General features: G+C 47.7%; 1 protein-coding gene across 1 annotated transcript; it reads right to left on the reverse strand.

The window, feature by feature from the left end:
• Positions 1 to 200: 200 nt before the first annotated feature.
• Positions 201 to 14,709, reverse strand: CLDN11 (claudin 11). Its single transcript, XM_081008334.1, has 3 exons — positions 14,311 to 14,709; positions 7,279 to 7,443; positions 201 to 1,348 (listed from the first exon to the last, which is right to left on the reverse strand). The coding sequence occupies exons 1-3, from the start codon at positions 14,534 to 14,536 to the stop codon at positions 1,116 to 1,118; spliced, it is 624 nt and encodes a 207-aa protein (XP_080864460.1). The 5' UTR covers positions 14,537 to 14,709; the 3' UTR covers positions 201 to 1,115.
• Between the last annotated feature and the right edge of the window lie 1,202 nt (positions 14,710 to 15,911).

A 15,911-nucleotide genomic window follows, 5' to 3' on the forward strand; every position in this document is an offset into this window, starting at 1 on the left:
ACACTAAATTTGCTAGTCTTTAAGGTGCCTCAGGTTGCTCTTGTTTGTGTTATCATCATTATTCCTACAAATATATATATATATATATATATATATATATATATATATAGCTATACAACACACACATTCAAATCTACTAGAAAGACGGAGTGAAAACCACACAGGACAATAAGAGAGCCACAAGCACAAGGAGAAGAAAATAAACTAGTAATTTCAACATTTATTTCTGTGTATTTTACAGTATTTCACTTAAAGACCAAAAGCATCATCAGTATTCATTGGATTTTTTCACGGAACTGGCAACTGATAGATTATAGTAATTTTTTAAGATAAGTTCCACTTCAATAGTGCATGTCAGAATACAAATTAATTGGAACAAAGTAAAAAATAAAAATAAACTACATTTAGCAACAAACCTGTACAAAAGAAGGGGAGGTTGCGGGGAGCAGCCCCATCGCAGGTATTTTAAGGCTATGTACAAGTGTTCTGTTATTTACCTTGCAATTAGAAACTTTTCACTTCATCTCCTTCATACTGATGCGTTTAGACAAAAACACTGTTACTAAAGTGATCAAATTCCTTGAAAACTTTTGCCGAGAAAGCAAAGGGATTACTCCCTAATCTCATGAAAAAGAAAACATTTGTGCAGATGGGAAAGTACGGTGTCTTCCTCTCCCTTTCGTTGTAACTTTGCCCCCAAAGATGACCTTGGATCTGGGGAAGTAGGGAGAGGAAGTAGTCGGTCACTTTTTCTGAGAAAAAGACTGGCAGTTCAAACAGTCCAAGTGTGTATTTGTTAACTACCTTCCTAGACTGAGGGAGAAGGAGGAAAGAGGGGAAAACTTAATGTTTCAACAGTGAATATATAAGCCTTGGGCAGTGAGACTTTTATAAGGGCTGACCTGGTCTTTTTTTTTGCTACAGGTTTCTATTAAGGCAAACCGGTGGAGTTTATTGCTTAAGAAATATCACACTGTTTCTTTGAATCTTCTGCAAGGGATGAGGTCAACCAGTGCACAAAGATGCAAGCAAGCGCAACACCTGGAGCACAAAGAAAACCCATCCACCCGTTTTGAAACATTTGGTGATAAAGGCGCAGGAAGTCTCAGGATCATTTATACATGGGCGCTTTTAGCATGGGTTGGGGAGCTGGATCCTGACCCATAGTAGAAACGGTTCTGGCCAAATGTTTCCGCGTCGCCAGAGCAGCAGACAATGATGCAACCACCGAAAAGGCAAAGAGCGGACCCAATCCAGCCCGTGTAAAGGGAATATCCAAAGCTCATGATCATGGTTTCACGGTGTGCACTCACGGGGAACCAAATCGTAGCCACAACGCCACACAGAGCTGGGGAAATATTTGGGGGAAAAGGAAAGAGAAAGATCATCATTGTTCAGCAGGGAGCATAGAACATCATGCAAACATGTCATAATTTTAATCGTTCTTTTCTGTGATATCTGTGCTGTGATATAGGGTTGCTTTCATTTATTTGCAAAAAATCATCTCCCGCCAACATTAAGAAAAGGATCACGGAAATGGGCAGCACAAAATCAACATAAAATTGCAACCGTGAAACAAACAGAAAATACATCACAAAACAGTAGATCAAATTAGTACACTAAAATAGGTGGATCACCCCTCGGAAAAAGATATGGAGTAACCCAAACTGTGCACAGTATTCTAAATATTAGATGTTTCTCATGTAGCAATTCAGGGATGGGAATGGTTTCCTTTTAAGTCTTCAAGGGCCTGGCAAAGTGCCTAATACCTTCACTTCCTGTTTAAGCCACAGGAATCAAAGGCAATAAGACCCTCAAAAGATAATATGCATCTTAAAAACCACGCTTTTTAAGAGGGAAAGAAAACGGCTTCCACATCTGAGAATCATCAGACTGGGCAATACTTTTATTTCCTGTGGAAGAGAGCGGCGCTGGATTTGGTCCCTGAGAAATCAGTCAAATAACAACAAAACTTTGGTACAGCTACATTTGTTCCAGAGACCACATCGAAAGATGTCTTGAGGCAGTGTCAAAGTGCTGAGGTTACACAACAGAGAGAGAGGGAGGGAATGGAGAAAAGAAAACAGGGACAAAAGTTCGGTTTAAAAGCAACAAACACACTAGTTAGCCGGTGGGAAAATGTGACACAAAATGGCGGCGGCTATTACCGTGTGAGAGTGGGTTGCATCAGGTAAGGGGACACCAGCCTTAGGGGGCCTTTGGGCACTTTTGCAAGGTGGAGGAACTGCTGTGAGCATCACAACAAACACTGGAACCAAGCACACACTGTCTCCTACCTGTCGGCTACCTTTAACCCTAATTTTATCAGGTGGAGGAGCAGAAGAGCAGGCACCCAAACCCTCCAACATTTTCCCAATGAAAATAGGGACGTCCTAAGGAAAAACGGGACTTTCCAGGATCAAATCAGAAACCCAGACGGCTTCTGTAAATCCAGGACTGTCCCTGGGAAACAGGGACATTTAGAGGGTCTGCTGTTGCCTAGATGGCCTAGGAGATGGTGCTGGGAAGGAATCAGCAGCTGTGGTGCATGTTGGCACCAATGGCATGAAGAAATGTTGTCACAAGGTCCTGGAAGCATGAGCTGGAGGGCAATGTGAGGCAGAACTGCTCTGCTGCATCCTGGCAGGTGCATCATTGTGTGGCTCACAGGAGGGAGAGGCTGCAGGGAGGTCAGCGCTGTGCAAACACAGGGCAGAGCCAACCAAGTGCTCTTGCCAGCATGTTTACACCACACCAACCTCCCCTCCCCCTTTCCCTCCTGGGAACCAGCAGCAAGCCCCCTGCTGCTGGGAAGCAAGCAAAGCAGCTCCATCCCATCCCATCCAGCAAGCCACTTCTGGCAACTGAGCTGCTGGCATGAGGGGTGGAAATGAACACACTAGTTCTCACTCACCTTGCTCACGTATAGGGTTTGCATACCCTACATGCTCCTTAAATCTGTTCTGGGTTTTCCCCAACACTTCAGAGCAGGATTTGGAGAGGGCATGGGGCACACGGGAGAGGAGAGGGCAGAAAGTCCTATTGCGCAAGTGGAGATCCTTGCACTGATCAGACATGCCTAGATATCTGTTCTCTAGATATTCTAGAACCTATTTTATTTCTCTGTTGTGGAAAGGCTTTTAATCTTCAAAACCCATTAAAGGCATCTTTTTCACATTCAAATTTTCCCCCAAAAAAATGTGTCTGTTAGAGAAGAAAGCTTGTTGAACGCAAAGGAAAATCCCTACAAAAAAGCTTGCAGAATAATTGCTGGAAGTGACTGGGAGTGACCAAAATGGTGGCTTCCAGATGTTGGGGACTACAACTCCCATCATCCTTGACAATGCTTGCTGGGGCGAATGGAAGCTGTAGTCCTGTACGGCTTAGGATCCTTGTACCTACGGGACCGCCTCTCCTGGTACGTCCCACAGAGGACCTTACGGTCTTCAAACAAAAACATCCTGGAGGTCCCTGGCCACAGGGAGGTTAGGCTGGCCTCAATCAGAGCCAGGGCTTTTTCGGCTGTGGCTCCGATCTGGTGGAACACTGTCACAAAAGACTAAGGCCCTGAGGAATTTGACATCTTTCCGCAGGGCCTGCAAGACAGATCTGTTCCACCAGGCCTTTGGCCACGGTACAGTCTGACCCCCTCCTTTGGTAATCCTCACAGAACTCTAGCCCAATGGTTGCATTAATTTGATTTGAACTGATTTTATAATGAATTGATATTAGAATGCTGTATTATTTTACTGTTGTTAGCCGTTCTGAGCCCTGCTTCGGCTGGGGAGGGCAGGATATAAATAAAATATTATTATTATTAGTCCAAAATATCTGGGTGGTACGACATTGGTTACCCCCTGCCTTACTGCATATTTGTTTATGCCTCATTGCTGCCTTTGATCAATCATATTGTGTGTAATGGTTCTAGGGGTTGCTCGTGCGTAAGCCGGTGCTTATCTCCCCGGCTGGGTGCAAACACCTGGCTGGGTTGCCAAAGTGAACCTTTTCTGTCCGGACAGCCACTCACCCGTGGCTGACTCAATCGCTGGCAGAATCCGTGAGTGGGCGTTTCTTAAACTTCTTCCAGCAAAGAAGTTCTTTGACGCCTAGTCTCCGCCTACCCTCTCTGCGCGGAAGCCTTCTGCGCAGGGAGGGCGTGGGCAGAGAGGACCCCTACTCTCCCCGCTGGTCCCAGGCAAGGAGTCATGGGACCGCCTCGCCACTTCCCCCAGCTGCCTCCCTTCTCCCCTGGTGCTACGCTGATTCTCTTCCCCAGAAGATGGGCTGCTCCTCCCGATCCCTGGACGCTCTCTGGAATCCCTCTGGCTTTCGCTCTCCCCCTCCAGTACTGATGGAAGCTCCCTGACATTGTGGTTTTCCAAACCATTTAAAAAACATTCCACACTGCCTAAAGCACTTTGAAAATTCTTTTCTCTGTTTCCAGCCTCATTTGGTGTATTAAAACTCCAATATGCTGTCAGATATGATGAGCAAACAGGGTTACAGGGGGCATTTTAAAAACCATCAAGCAGGATGGAAGGGTGGGCACCTCTGCTATGATTTTCAACCTCTGTTTTCAGCTGTCATTAAATCAGCTGGAAGATCAGAGCTTGCTATTTTCCTGGCAAGCCGCCAACAACTATTCTGCGTTGCCTGCTGTCTTCTGCTGTGGCCTGGAGCAGATGCACTGCTGCCGGATCTCCCAACCGTGGTTAGGAGGCTGGCACTATGTAAATATTTAATATGCTGTGCTCTTTGCCATTCGCACAGCAGCCAGCATGGCTTACAACAAAAGTAGAAGCACATAGGAACCGAGGAACCTGCCTTCCGCTGTTAAGACCATGAGTCCATTTAGCTCAGTACAGGCAATGACTAATTGATGCCTCACTGGATCACAGAACTGTTGAGTTGGAAGGGGTCCCCAGGGTCATCTAGTCCAACCCCCTGCAATGCAGGAATCTCAACCAGATCATTTGTGCATGAGGGATGGCCATCCAGCCTTCGCTTTAAAACCTCCAAGGAAGGAGAGTCCACCACCTCAAAGCAGTTTACAAAAAGATAAAACAATGAAATCCAAGAAAAAATTACAATACTTAAAAATATACAAAAAGTTAAAATACTGATTCCCACCAGCATTTCTAAGCCTCTGGGTAGGCTTGCCTAAACAAGAATGTTTTTAAGCAGACACTGAAAAGAACACAGTGAAGTTGCCTGCTTGCTATCAATAGGAAGGGATATGCAGACATTGAGAATGCATGGTACCTATTGGCTTAAGAGACAACTATATCATGGAATTGCAAAGTTGGAGGGAACCACATGGGTTATCTAGTCCAGGAATTTTTTCCCTCAGCAGGAGGAAGGAGGCGGAAAAAGCATGACAATGGGACCTTTCGAACATAGGCTTTCCTGCTTGCTTGCTTGCTTGCTTGCTTGCTTGCTTGCTTGTTTAAGTATGTGTTTGTGAAAGAAAATTGGGGGGGCAAATAATATTTAGGGGGCAGCCCACCATTAACTATGGGCCTGCCAAGCCCTGGATATTTTTGATGTTCTCCTCAGTCTGCATTGCACTTTGCACTACCCTAGGTCCATCTCTGCAAGACACAGCAAGAAACTAGTCCACCAGTTTTTGCCTGGCAATTCCTACCACTCTTTAGGCTTTATTGCCTACATGGTGTGGCTTGCAGACAACTCGAAGCCTCTACTGCAGCTGGACACGTCTCCGCTTAGCCTCCCTGGCGTGTTGGGGGGAACCGCACAGAGCGCCTGCTATAAATAAGGCATGATGTCAGCTCTGGCTGCCACAAGGAGAGAGCCGACTTCAGGGCAGGACGGCACAAAGAGGCAGCTCTCTCCTCAGCCGCCCCCCACCTCCCCCTCAGCTAAACAAGCGGGTGAAAACAAGACACCGAGGCCTGTTGTTAGGAGATGAGGAGGCCTTGAGAATACGCAGGTGCTGGAGAAGACTGTGGAGCTCATTGTTATCAGGGTGATACTGACTGGGTCTTCCACCCCACTGCAAGGGGGGGAAACATAGACTGGACTGAGAGATGCTCCAAGCCACTGCCACACTGAGCAGAGCTGTGGAGGGCACACAGGGACAAGTCTCCCTCTCCAGGGTTTTATAGCAGCAAGGTCCACAGCTGTGAACCAGGCCTTTGCACTCTGTTTGCAAAATGTTAGCTGCTCCTGGGATAGGGCAGGGGAATAGTAATAAGCCTTCCTGCAGCCTTCCCCAATTGCTGTCATCAAGATGTGGCTACAATAGGGTTGCGAGGTCAGGAGTATCTCAGACCCTGAGATTTCAAGGCCCCAAACTGAGATTTGGGAGCAGGCCCTGGTGATTTTCCTCTGCTCTCCCTCCCATCACTGAGCCTTGGAGATGGAGGTTAATTGGGGGGCAGAGGCGTCGGAAGGTCAGGTGGTACCCCAGTGCAGAATTTTTTTTGTCACCCCCCCACACACACACATTGTTTGTTTTTGTTTTTTGCCTGCAAAAATGGTTTTACGTTATTTCATATTTTCTTACAAAGGAATGTGGATTCTGGGCCTCTGATAACAAGTAGGCGACTATGGACAGGGAGCAAGGAGGGCAAGACCCTCCCTCCCTTTAGAGAAGCCTTTCTCGACTTGTGGGTGCCCAGATGTTGTTGAACTACAACTCCCATCACCCCTAGCTAGCAAGGCCAGAGCTCAGGGATGATGGGAGTTGTAGTCCAACAACATCTGAGAACTGCTGCTTTAGAGAGTCTATGCAATAAGTTGAGGCTGGCTTCAGCCATGCTGAAGCTTGCAAGCTGCACACGTAGTCTTCTCAACAAACAGACAAATTTAAGGCACGTTCTTCCACCTGAAGATTCAAGCCCTTCCTCTGCCACCTGGAAGAGGCAAGGTAACCCTGGAGACTTCAGGTCAGTCCTGCAGGTCTAGCAACCCTAGACTACAAATCCCATCAGCCCCAGCTAGAATGGATAGTGCTCAGTGATTATGGAAATTGTAGTCCAGCAACATCTGAAGAGCACTGGCTTAGGGGAGGCTGCCTTAGTGTGTACTGTTTTTCAGTCTCCGCTTTTTTTAATGGACCCTCTAGGTCATTCTGAGAGTCTGGGTTCTGTAATGTTTGCAAAGTCCTTATCTTTCTCCCCAGGTTCCTACAAAGTCAGGCTTTCCTTTAGGAAACCTTGAAATACTACTGCATCCCCCAGTTGGAAAACTTGGCCTTTTGCAGATTAGGCTGGCGTCAATGGCAAGTGAGTGAGCCAGGCTGTGCCCATATCTTACCCAAGAGTATTAGCAGGATTCCTCCCAGCTGGGAACGCCGGTACTTGGCCACTCCAGGTTCGTTGCCCATCCGGATGCAAGGCAGGACAGTCACCAGAAGGAACACAGCTGGCAGTCCCAAAACAGAGGCTGCAATCATCAGAGCCCGACATGCCTGGACGTACCCTGCCAGAAGGAAAAAGCGTTCAGAACTCAGGTGCCTCCTACAAGATGCAGTAAGGTATATTCATACAGGAGATCTGAAAACCTGGAGACAGTTCAGATGCCTTATCCAGACGGCTATCCATTTACACAGAGGAATGCATGCACGCCCCTTCCTCTCATCCATGCCCTTTGAGTAATGGGCATGTGTCCTCCTTTGCAGAGCACAGCCCTCTATTTGAAGGACTCCTCTGTTTGAAGGGCTGATCAGTTCAAGTATGGTTTGAAGGTTTAGGCTGCACACATGGTGTTCATTTAAAGGGCATGACTCCCCCTACAAAAGAATCCTGGGAACTGTAGTTTGTTGAGGGTGCTGGGAATTGTAGCTCTGTGAGGGGTAAGCTGCAGTTCCCAGGATTTGGGAGGGGGGATCTCACATGCTTTAAATGATTGCTTCACACGAAGCCAAAAAACCCTCAGAAGGGCAAGTAGGGGCCTTGAAGTTGTCCATCAGCAATTAGCATCTGGATTTAGGCATCTGCTCCACCACTATAATGAGGTGCATTACATTTCAATTTATAACAATTATGTATTAATGTGAAGCTGTGTGTCTAATTTGCATATGCAAATTTTATGCAAATCTGCCATGCTCTTTCGGCCTCTTTTCTTGGTGATGCACGAGGGGCCTCCAAAAAAAAAAGCTGGTGTGTGTGATATTCTGCTTCTGAAGCAAACGAAATGGCAAGCTCTCCACAGGTGTGTCCACGAGAAAACAAAGCCTGGGATTTTGACTTTTCAAACTCTCCTAAGAGTATTTTGAGACAATTCGCTTTCTGCACAGCAACTGTTACTCCTTACCTGCAAGAGATCCAAAGTCTGGGCTGCGTGTATCCAGACATTCTACTGCAGCGATGCTACATTTTCCCAGCACTCAAGCCACAGCAGCTACATACAATACATTTACGGTAAAGCGCACACACACTCTGAATCAGGCTTCCTCAACCTCGGCCCTCCAGATGTTTTGAGACTACAATTCCTATCAACCCTGACCACTGGTCCTGCTAGCTAGGGATCATGGGAGTTGTAGGCCACAAACATCTGGAGGGCCGAGGTTGAGGAAGCCTGCTCTGAATCCTGGAAACTGTAGTTTCATCTGAAAGGTCCACAAGTAGCATTGTGAAGTCATAATACCAGAACCCAGAGCTATCCAATGAAGCTGAATGTTGGAAGAATCAGGATAGACAAAACAAACTACTTCTCAGAACCGGGCCAGCCATGAGGCGAGGTGAGGCAATCACCTCAGGCAGCAGATCCAAGGAGCCCATTCCCCTGCCAACCCCCACCCACTCCTCCCTGACCTCCTTCTACTTCCCTACCACTGCGAAGAGGCAGCTGTGAGGGGGGCAGTGGTTGTGGTGAGGACTGCAGAAGAAGAGAAAGAGGAGGGGGAGCGCCATTTTCTTTTTTCCTTCAACCAGCAAAATGTCCTGGCTTGACCCTGGTACCTCTTCACAAGATGTGGTGGTGGCCACTGACCTGGATAGCTTTAAAAGGAGCTTAGAAAAATTTGTGGAGGATAAGGCCATTAATAGTTGCTGGGAATCACAAGTGGGGAGAGTGTTGTTGTGGTCTTCCCATGGGCATCTGGTTGGCCACTGTGAGAACAGAATTCTGGCCCAGATGGGCCTTTGGTCTGATCCACTGCTACAGCAATGTTGTCAATGAAGGCCAACAACTGCCTTTAAAAAAAAGAAAAGAAAAGAAAGCAAAGAGCAAAGAGCATTTATATTAGGTGTCTGCGCCCTCTGCGACCCCGCAGAAACCGGGCTCCCTGGTTTACCGAGGAGCTTCGGAAAATGAAGCGGGACCTCAGACGGCTAGAGCGAGTATGGCGGGGTGCCCGTGACGGAGCCTCAAGAACATCTTATAGGGTTTTTATGAAAACCTATGAGATGGCAGTGAAGGCCGCTAAGAAGTCTTACTTCTCGGCCTCCATTGCATCCGCTAGCTCTCGCCCGGCGCAATTATTTAGTATAATTCGGTCTTTAACGTCCCTTGAAGGACAGCCAAATTTAAATAACAATCTGACACACAGCTGTGAGGCATTTGCGAGCTTTTTTGCGGAAAAGGTCCTGTTGCTCCGCCATGACCTCCCTGCCAATTTGGACACAATAAAGGAACTGGAGGCCCCTCGACTGTCCTCGGGTCCAGTATTGGACCACTTTGACCGGATATCTCCAGCCGATGTGGACAGATTCCTCCAAGCTGGAAAGCCCACCACCTGTCCTCTTGACCCGTGCCCGTCTTGGCTGATTAGAGCGTGTCCAGACGAGGTGCGGGCCCCCCTGGGGGATATTATCAATTTGTCCCTTGGCACCGGGATATTCCCAGGGGAACTGAAGGAGGCAGTGGTGCGTCCGCTCTTAAAGAAAACATCTTTAGATCCCTCAGATCTATCCAATTACCGCCCGGTCTCGAATCTTCCATTCCTGGGTAAGGTGATTGAGAGAGCGGTTGCTGAACAGCTTGGTAGGTTTCTGGATGAAACATCTGCTTTGGATCCATTCCAGTCCGGCTTCCGCGCTGGTCATGGGACCGAGACGGCTCTGGTCGCCCTAACAGATGATCTCCGCAGGCAGCTGGATCGAGGCGGGTCAGGGCTGCTGATTCTTCTAGATCTGTCAGCAGCCTTTGACATGGTCGATCACGAACTCCTGGACCACCGCCTTGCCGACGTGGGGATCCAGGGCACAGTCCTTCAATGGCTACGCTCGTTTCTCTCTGGTCGGGGACAGAGGGTGGCGCTTGGGGGGGAATTGTCATCGCGCCACTCCTTGGTGTGTGGAGTGCCTCAGGGTGCGATTCTCTCCCCGATGCTTTTTAACATCTTTATGCGCCCCCTCGCCCAGCTTGTCCGGAGTTTTGGGCTGGGTTGCCATCAGTATGCTGATGACACCCAACTCTATCTGTTGATGGATGGCCATCCTGACTCGGCCCCAGACACACTGACCAGATGTCTGGAAGCTGTGGCTGGATGGTTACATGGGAGCCGGTTGAAGTTAAATCCTTCGAAGACAGAGGTCCTCTGGCTGGGGCGGGACGATATGGGATTGAGGGGGCAACTCCCATCTCTTGCGGGGGTGCAATTAGTGCCAGCACCGTCCGTTAAGAGTTTGGGTGTAATCTTCGATACCTCCCTTTCTATGGAGGCGCAGATTACAGCTATAACAAAGGCGGCATTTTTTCATCTCCGCCAAGCTAAGCAGTTGGCCCCTTATCTCTCTCGCCCTGACCTAGCCACTGTGATCCATGCGACGGTCACCTCCAGACTGGATTATTGTAACTCGCTCTACGTGGGGCTGCCCTTGAGACTGACCCAGAAACTCCAGCGGGTGCAGAATGCCGCAGCGAGACTCCTTATGGGGTCTTCGCTGCGAGATCACATTCATCCGGTACTATACCAGCTGCACTGGCTCCCGGTGGAGTACAGGATCAGGTTTAAGGTGCTGGTTTTAACCTTTAAAGCCCTATACGGCCTAGGACCCTCGTACCTACGGGACCGCCTCTCCTGGTATGCCCCACAGAGAAACCTACGGTCTGCAAATAATAACATCCTCAAGGTCCCAGGCCTCAGAGAGGTTAGGCTGGCCTCAACTAGAGCCAGGGCCTTCTCGGCTGCGGCTCCAATCTGGTGGAATGCTCTGTCACAAGAGACTAGGGCCCTGCGGGACTTGACATCTTTCCGCAGGGCCTGCAAGACAGAGTTGTTCCGCCAGGCCTTTGATCAGGGCGCAGCCTGACTCCCTCCTCTGGCAACCTGCACAGAACTTTGCTTAATTGGTTGCCATCAATTTGATTTAATTAATTTTTATAATGAAATATTTTTAGATTGTGTGATTATTTGATTATTTGATTGTTGTTAGCCGCCCTGAGCCCGGCTTCGGCTGGGGAGGGCGGGATATAAATAAAATTTATTATTATTATTATTATTATTATTTTTAAAAAAAATAATAACAGAGAAGATGCTTAAGGACATAAGAAGAGCCTACTAGATCAGTCCACTGACCGATCAAGCCTGTTTTCACAGCAGCCAACCAGCTCCCTATGGGAAGCAAGCATAAAACCACAAGGCCCGGAACAGAGCTTTCCAAACTTTTCATGTTGGTGACACACATTTTAGACATGCATCGTTTTGCGACACAGTAATCCAGTTTTACTAGGAAACTGGAGGTTCCAGCCCCGGAAGGAGCGTGGGGAACGTTCGTGTGACACACCGTAGCCAGACACATAGTTTGGAAAGCAACACAGGACGGTGCAACAGGAGGCATTCTTTGACCCATGGTCTTCGGATTCATCATGGACCACAATTCCTCTGCTGACATTTACACTGGGTGAACGTTAAGCAGTCAAACTGTGTGCCCTATCGTGTTAGCAAACTAGAGGCTGGCAAAGAGGAACACTGTGTGTGCAAGGAGCCTCTGTGCACAACTTAAATGATGCTGGGATGCTGGTCATGAGAGCAATGTGGGATTCCCAGCTTCAGAGGCACTCTAAATGCCAATTGCTAGGAAATAACAGCAGGAGAGGCATTCATAGACTGCTTGTGAGCTTCCCAGAGGCATCTTCGTACCTACTGGGAAACACATGAAGCCAGACCACTGATTACATCCAGAAGCAGTCTTCTTATATTCTTTCAAACACTGCACTAGCATGCAAGCATTGCAAGGAACTTTTAACGCAGTGATGAACTGCATGAGTCCCTGCACAGATAGGCTCCTCATATTGTATTTCAGGCCTACAAGTTGCCCACCCATGAGAGCTTACAGCATGCAGGGGCTAACAGTGTGGAACCAGAAGGTCTCTGGTTCAAACCTCCTCTCGTCTTTGAGCTTATAGTAGGTGGCTCATGCTCATCACCCTAATCCTATCCATTATCAGCACAGCAAAAAAAGTATGATTATAAGAAAAGGCCTTCTGGATCAGACCAAAGGTTGGCTGTGTCCACCATCCTATTTCACAGTGGCCAGTCCAATGCCCCCTGGAAACCAAGAAGCAGGCCTCTCCCATTGTTGCTCCCCGTAAGCTCATATTCTTCAGAGCATTGTGCCTCTGAACTTTAAGATTGCATATCAGCCTTATCACCTTGCCAACAAAGGTCCGCATAGTAAAAGCTACGGTTTTCCCAGTAGTGATATATGGAAGTGAAAGCTGGACCATAAAGAATGCTGATCGCCGAAGAATTGATGCTTCTGAATTATGGTGCTGGAGGAGACTCTTGAGAGTCCCATGAACTGCAAGAAGATCAAACCGATCCATTCTGAAGGAAATCAGCCCTGAGTGCTCACTGGAAGGACAGATCGTGAAGTTGAGGCTCCAATACTTTGGCCACCTCATGAGAAGAGAAGACTCCCTGGAAAAGACCCTGATGTTGGGAAAGATGGAGGACACAAGGAGAAGGGGACGACAGAGGACAAGATGGTTGGACAGTGTTCTCGGAGCTACCAGCATGAGTTTGACCAAACTGCGGGAGGCAGTGGAAGACAGGAGGGCCTGGCGTGCTCTGGTCCATGGGGTCACAAAGAGTTGGACACGACTAAATGACTAAACAACAACATCAGCCTTATGACTGGTAGTCAGTCAGCAGCAAGCAGACTTATACTGAATTAGACCACTGGTCTAGCTAGCTCAGTATTGCCCCAGTGACAGTAGCTCCCAGTGTATCAACCAGGGATTTCTCCAAGCTTTGCCTGGAGATGCTAGGGATTAGATTTGAGGCCTTCTGCATGCAAAACAGATGTTCTGTCCTGAACGAACCCCTTTGGTGGAAGCCTTGTACAAGGGCTTCTCTTTGCACAATTGAACCTGGGACATTTTGCGTACGCGGCATGTTCTCTCACTGATCCACCACAACCCTTCTCTAACCCTTTGTGAATTTTGTGTGATCTCCTCCTAAAGATTCCTAAGCTTGCGACCGTCACCACCACCTTGTGGCTGCAAGTTGCATAAATGCATTGCTAGCTGTGTGAAGAAGCAGCCCTCTCCTTTGTCTCTCCTACCAATCGGTTTAAGAAAGAATGTCAAAGCAGCATGTAAATATAACAAAAAAGAGCAAAACCAGTATTTGCTCTTCTGCAGACATTTAAATATCTTCTACCACAGCCATCGTAATAGCACAGAGTGCAAGCTCAGAAGCCCTCAGTTTGAATTCAACCATCCATACCCACTAAATTAAACCTGGAGATGCCCCTATCAGCATCCAGATGTGAGGTACCTTATTTGATCATTACTCTCACTGAATTCAGTGGAATTTAAAGCCAATTAGTGTATACTTGGGACTGAACTGTAAGAACCAGAGTGGGGTTTGGTGGTAAAAGAATATGCTGATCCATCTTTCGTCTGTGGAGTTTCCAAGATTTCCACTTCTGCAAAATAATAACCGTCTGCTTGCCTGAGCATGCACAGAGTGCATTTCCCTAACCACAACATACAAGATTAAAGACCAATGCTGCCTGGTCAAACTTTCAGAAAAAGCTGAACCCAAGCAACTTTCTCTTTAAAAAAAAAAGCTAATAATTTCTTAGCCAGATTTTGCACCTACCAAAGTCAATATACCAGCACACTTTCCCCATTTTGTAGAACTTAACTTTCTTAACTTCCCTGAATGATTAACTTTCTCCTCCCATCCTCTTTCCCTCCAGTCCCTGTTATTTTCCCAGCAGTGGATTGTAAGATCCTTGGGACAGAGACTTTTCATTTATTTATTTTTTGCTTGTTACTCTGTAAAAGCACCTTGCACATGAATGCAACCAAATAGCCATCGGAGCCGCACTGTTGATTTCAATCTGCCATAAAGTCCCAAGCAGCCCTTGGGAGTTTTTCGATAGCCCATACCTGGCAAGATGAGGATGTCCACCAGCGGCTTGCAGTGATAGAGGCCCGTTGCCATGACACAGTCTGCCCACAGCCCTTTGGACCCCAGCTCATCCATCTTCCTGCAGGTGGTGATGGTATAGCCGCAAGTCACAACCCAGTCATTGGTGGAGGTTGCCACAATCAAGCTAATCCAGCCGACAAAGCTAGCCACAAATCCCGTGAGGTGCAAGCAGGTGGCAACCATGATTCTCCTCCGGGCCGGTGAGCCAGGCAACCCAGCAGCTTAAGAGAAGAAGGTGGCTGAGGGTTGCTGCAAGAGTCAAAGAAGCGTAGAGGCTGAGGAGCAACAAGTGGCAGGGTCTGCCTTTGAGCTGTCAGCAGAGAGGACTGGAGGCTGATGTGATGATGGGCTGGAGGATACAAAGATGCCTCACATCAGTTAGTTCGGCCTCTGGGAGGAGCCCAGTCCCACACAGCTTGATGGGAGGTGTCATGCAAAATGCCAAGGGCGTGTTTCATCTCCCTCCCCCCTTCTTTTCTTTAAAAAAAATATCTCTCCAACTAAACAATGGGAGAAGTTAGCCTACTGAACTAAAAAAAAAAAGCCAGAAGAAGCTACAACACAGATAGGGGCTCAGGCCTTCCGTGTGACACAGAAGAGCCTTCGATGTCTGTACTGAATTTGAAATGATTTTTGCATAGGAAAGTATTTGTAATTGTTATATATGAAATTTTGTACGGGGAGCTTGCTGATTGTGTGTATGAAATGGCTTTGAGATATTTTATGGGAAATGATTCATAAACAGAGTTAAATAAATGCAAAACTCCATCCACTGCAGCGTGAGGACAGATTTTGCAAAGCTCTTTTGGCTCTGTCCCAGAATGACCGCTCCCCGCTTAAAACGGGGGGCGCCCTTTGCGTGGACGTGCGCAGCCCTGGATCTGGAGTGGCCCCATCAGCATAGGCTTGGCTTTGCCTTCCCTCAGGTGGGATACCTGGAGGTCCCCGCCTACCTCAGTCAGTTGTCCAATCCCACCTGGGGGAAGCATTGCCAAGGAGACCAGGCCAGGTAGGGGAAGGGATTACCTGCCCACACAATAGAGGGAGGATCTTACCTGGGAATCCTCACTTGGCTCCAGAGCTTTTATAGGAAATGATTCATAAACGGAGTTAAATAAATGCAAAACTCCATCCACTGCAGTGTGAGGACAGATTTTGCAAAGCTCTTTTGGCTCTGTCCCAGAATGAGAGGCAGTGATTTATTTTTTTCTAGAGAGAAAGTTGCAAGACCAGGAAGATCCCATGAATGGCAGTGGCCCCATTGCAAGGGGCGTGGGCCTCGGCAGATGCCCAACAAGGCCTACTATGGATGATATTGATCATTCTTTCATTCCACAGTTTTAAATGCCTTTCTCCATCAGTCTCCTGACCACAAAAAGTCTGTTGTTGTTTTTCCAAGTGGATTTGTCACAGTGGAGCAACAGTGTTTTAATCCACTTTACGTGTGCAGCCTAAATTCCTCAGTATGTACCTGTATCACTCCTGCAAAACACTGGCATTCTGGAGGTGTCCTCTATCTGAGGGGGGGTTGCATCCTTAGATGATTAAATGCATACCT

The sequence above is a fragment of the Podarcis pityusensis genome (assembly GCF_964106645.2).
Source record: "Podarcis pityusensis genome assembly, chromosome: 5".
NCBI lineage: Eukaryota > Metazoa > Chordata > Lepidosauria > Squamata > Lacertidae > Podarcis > Podarcis pityusensis.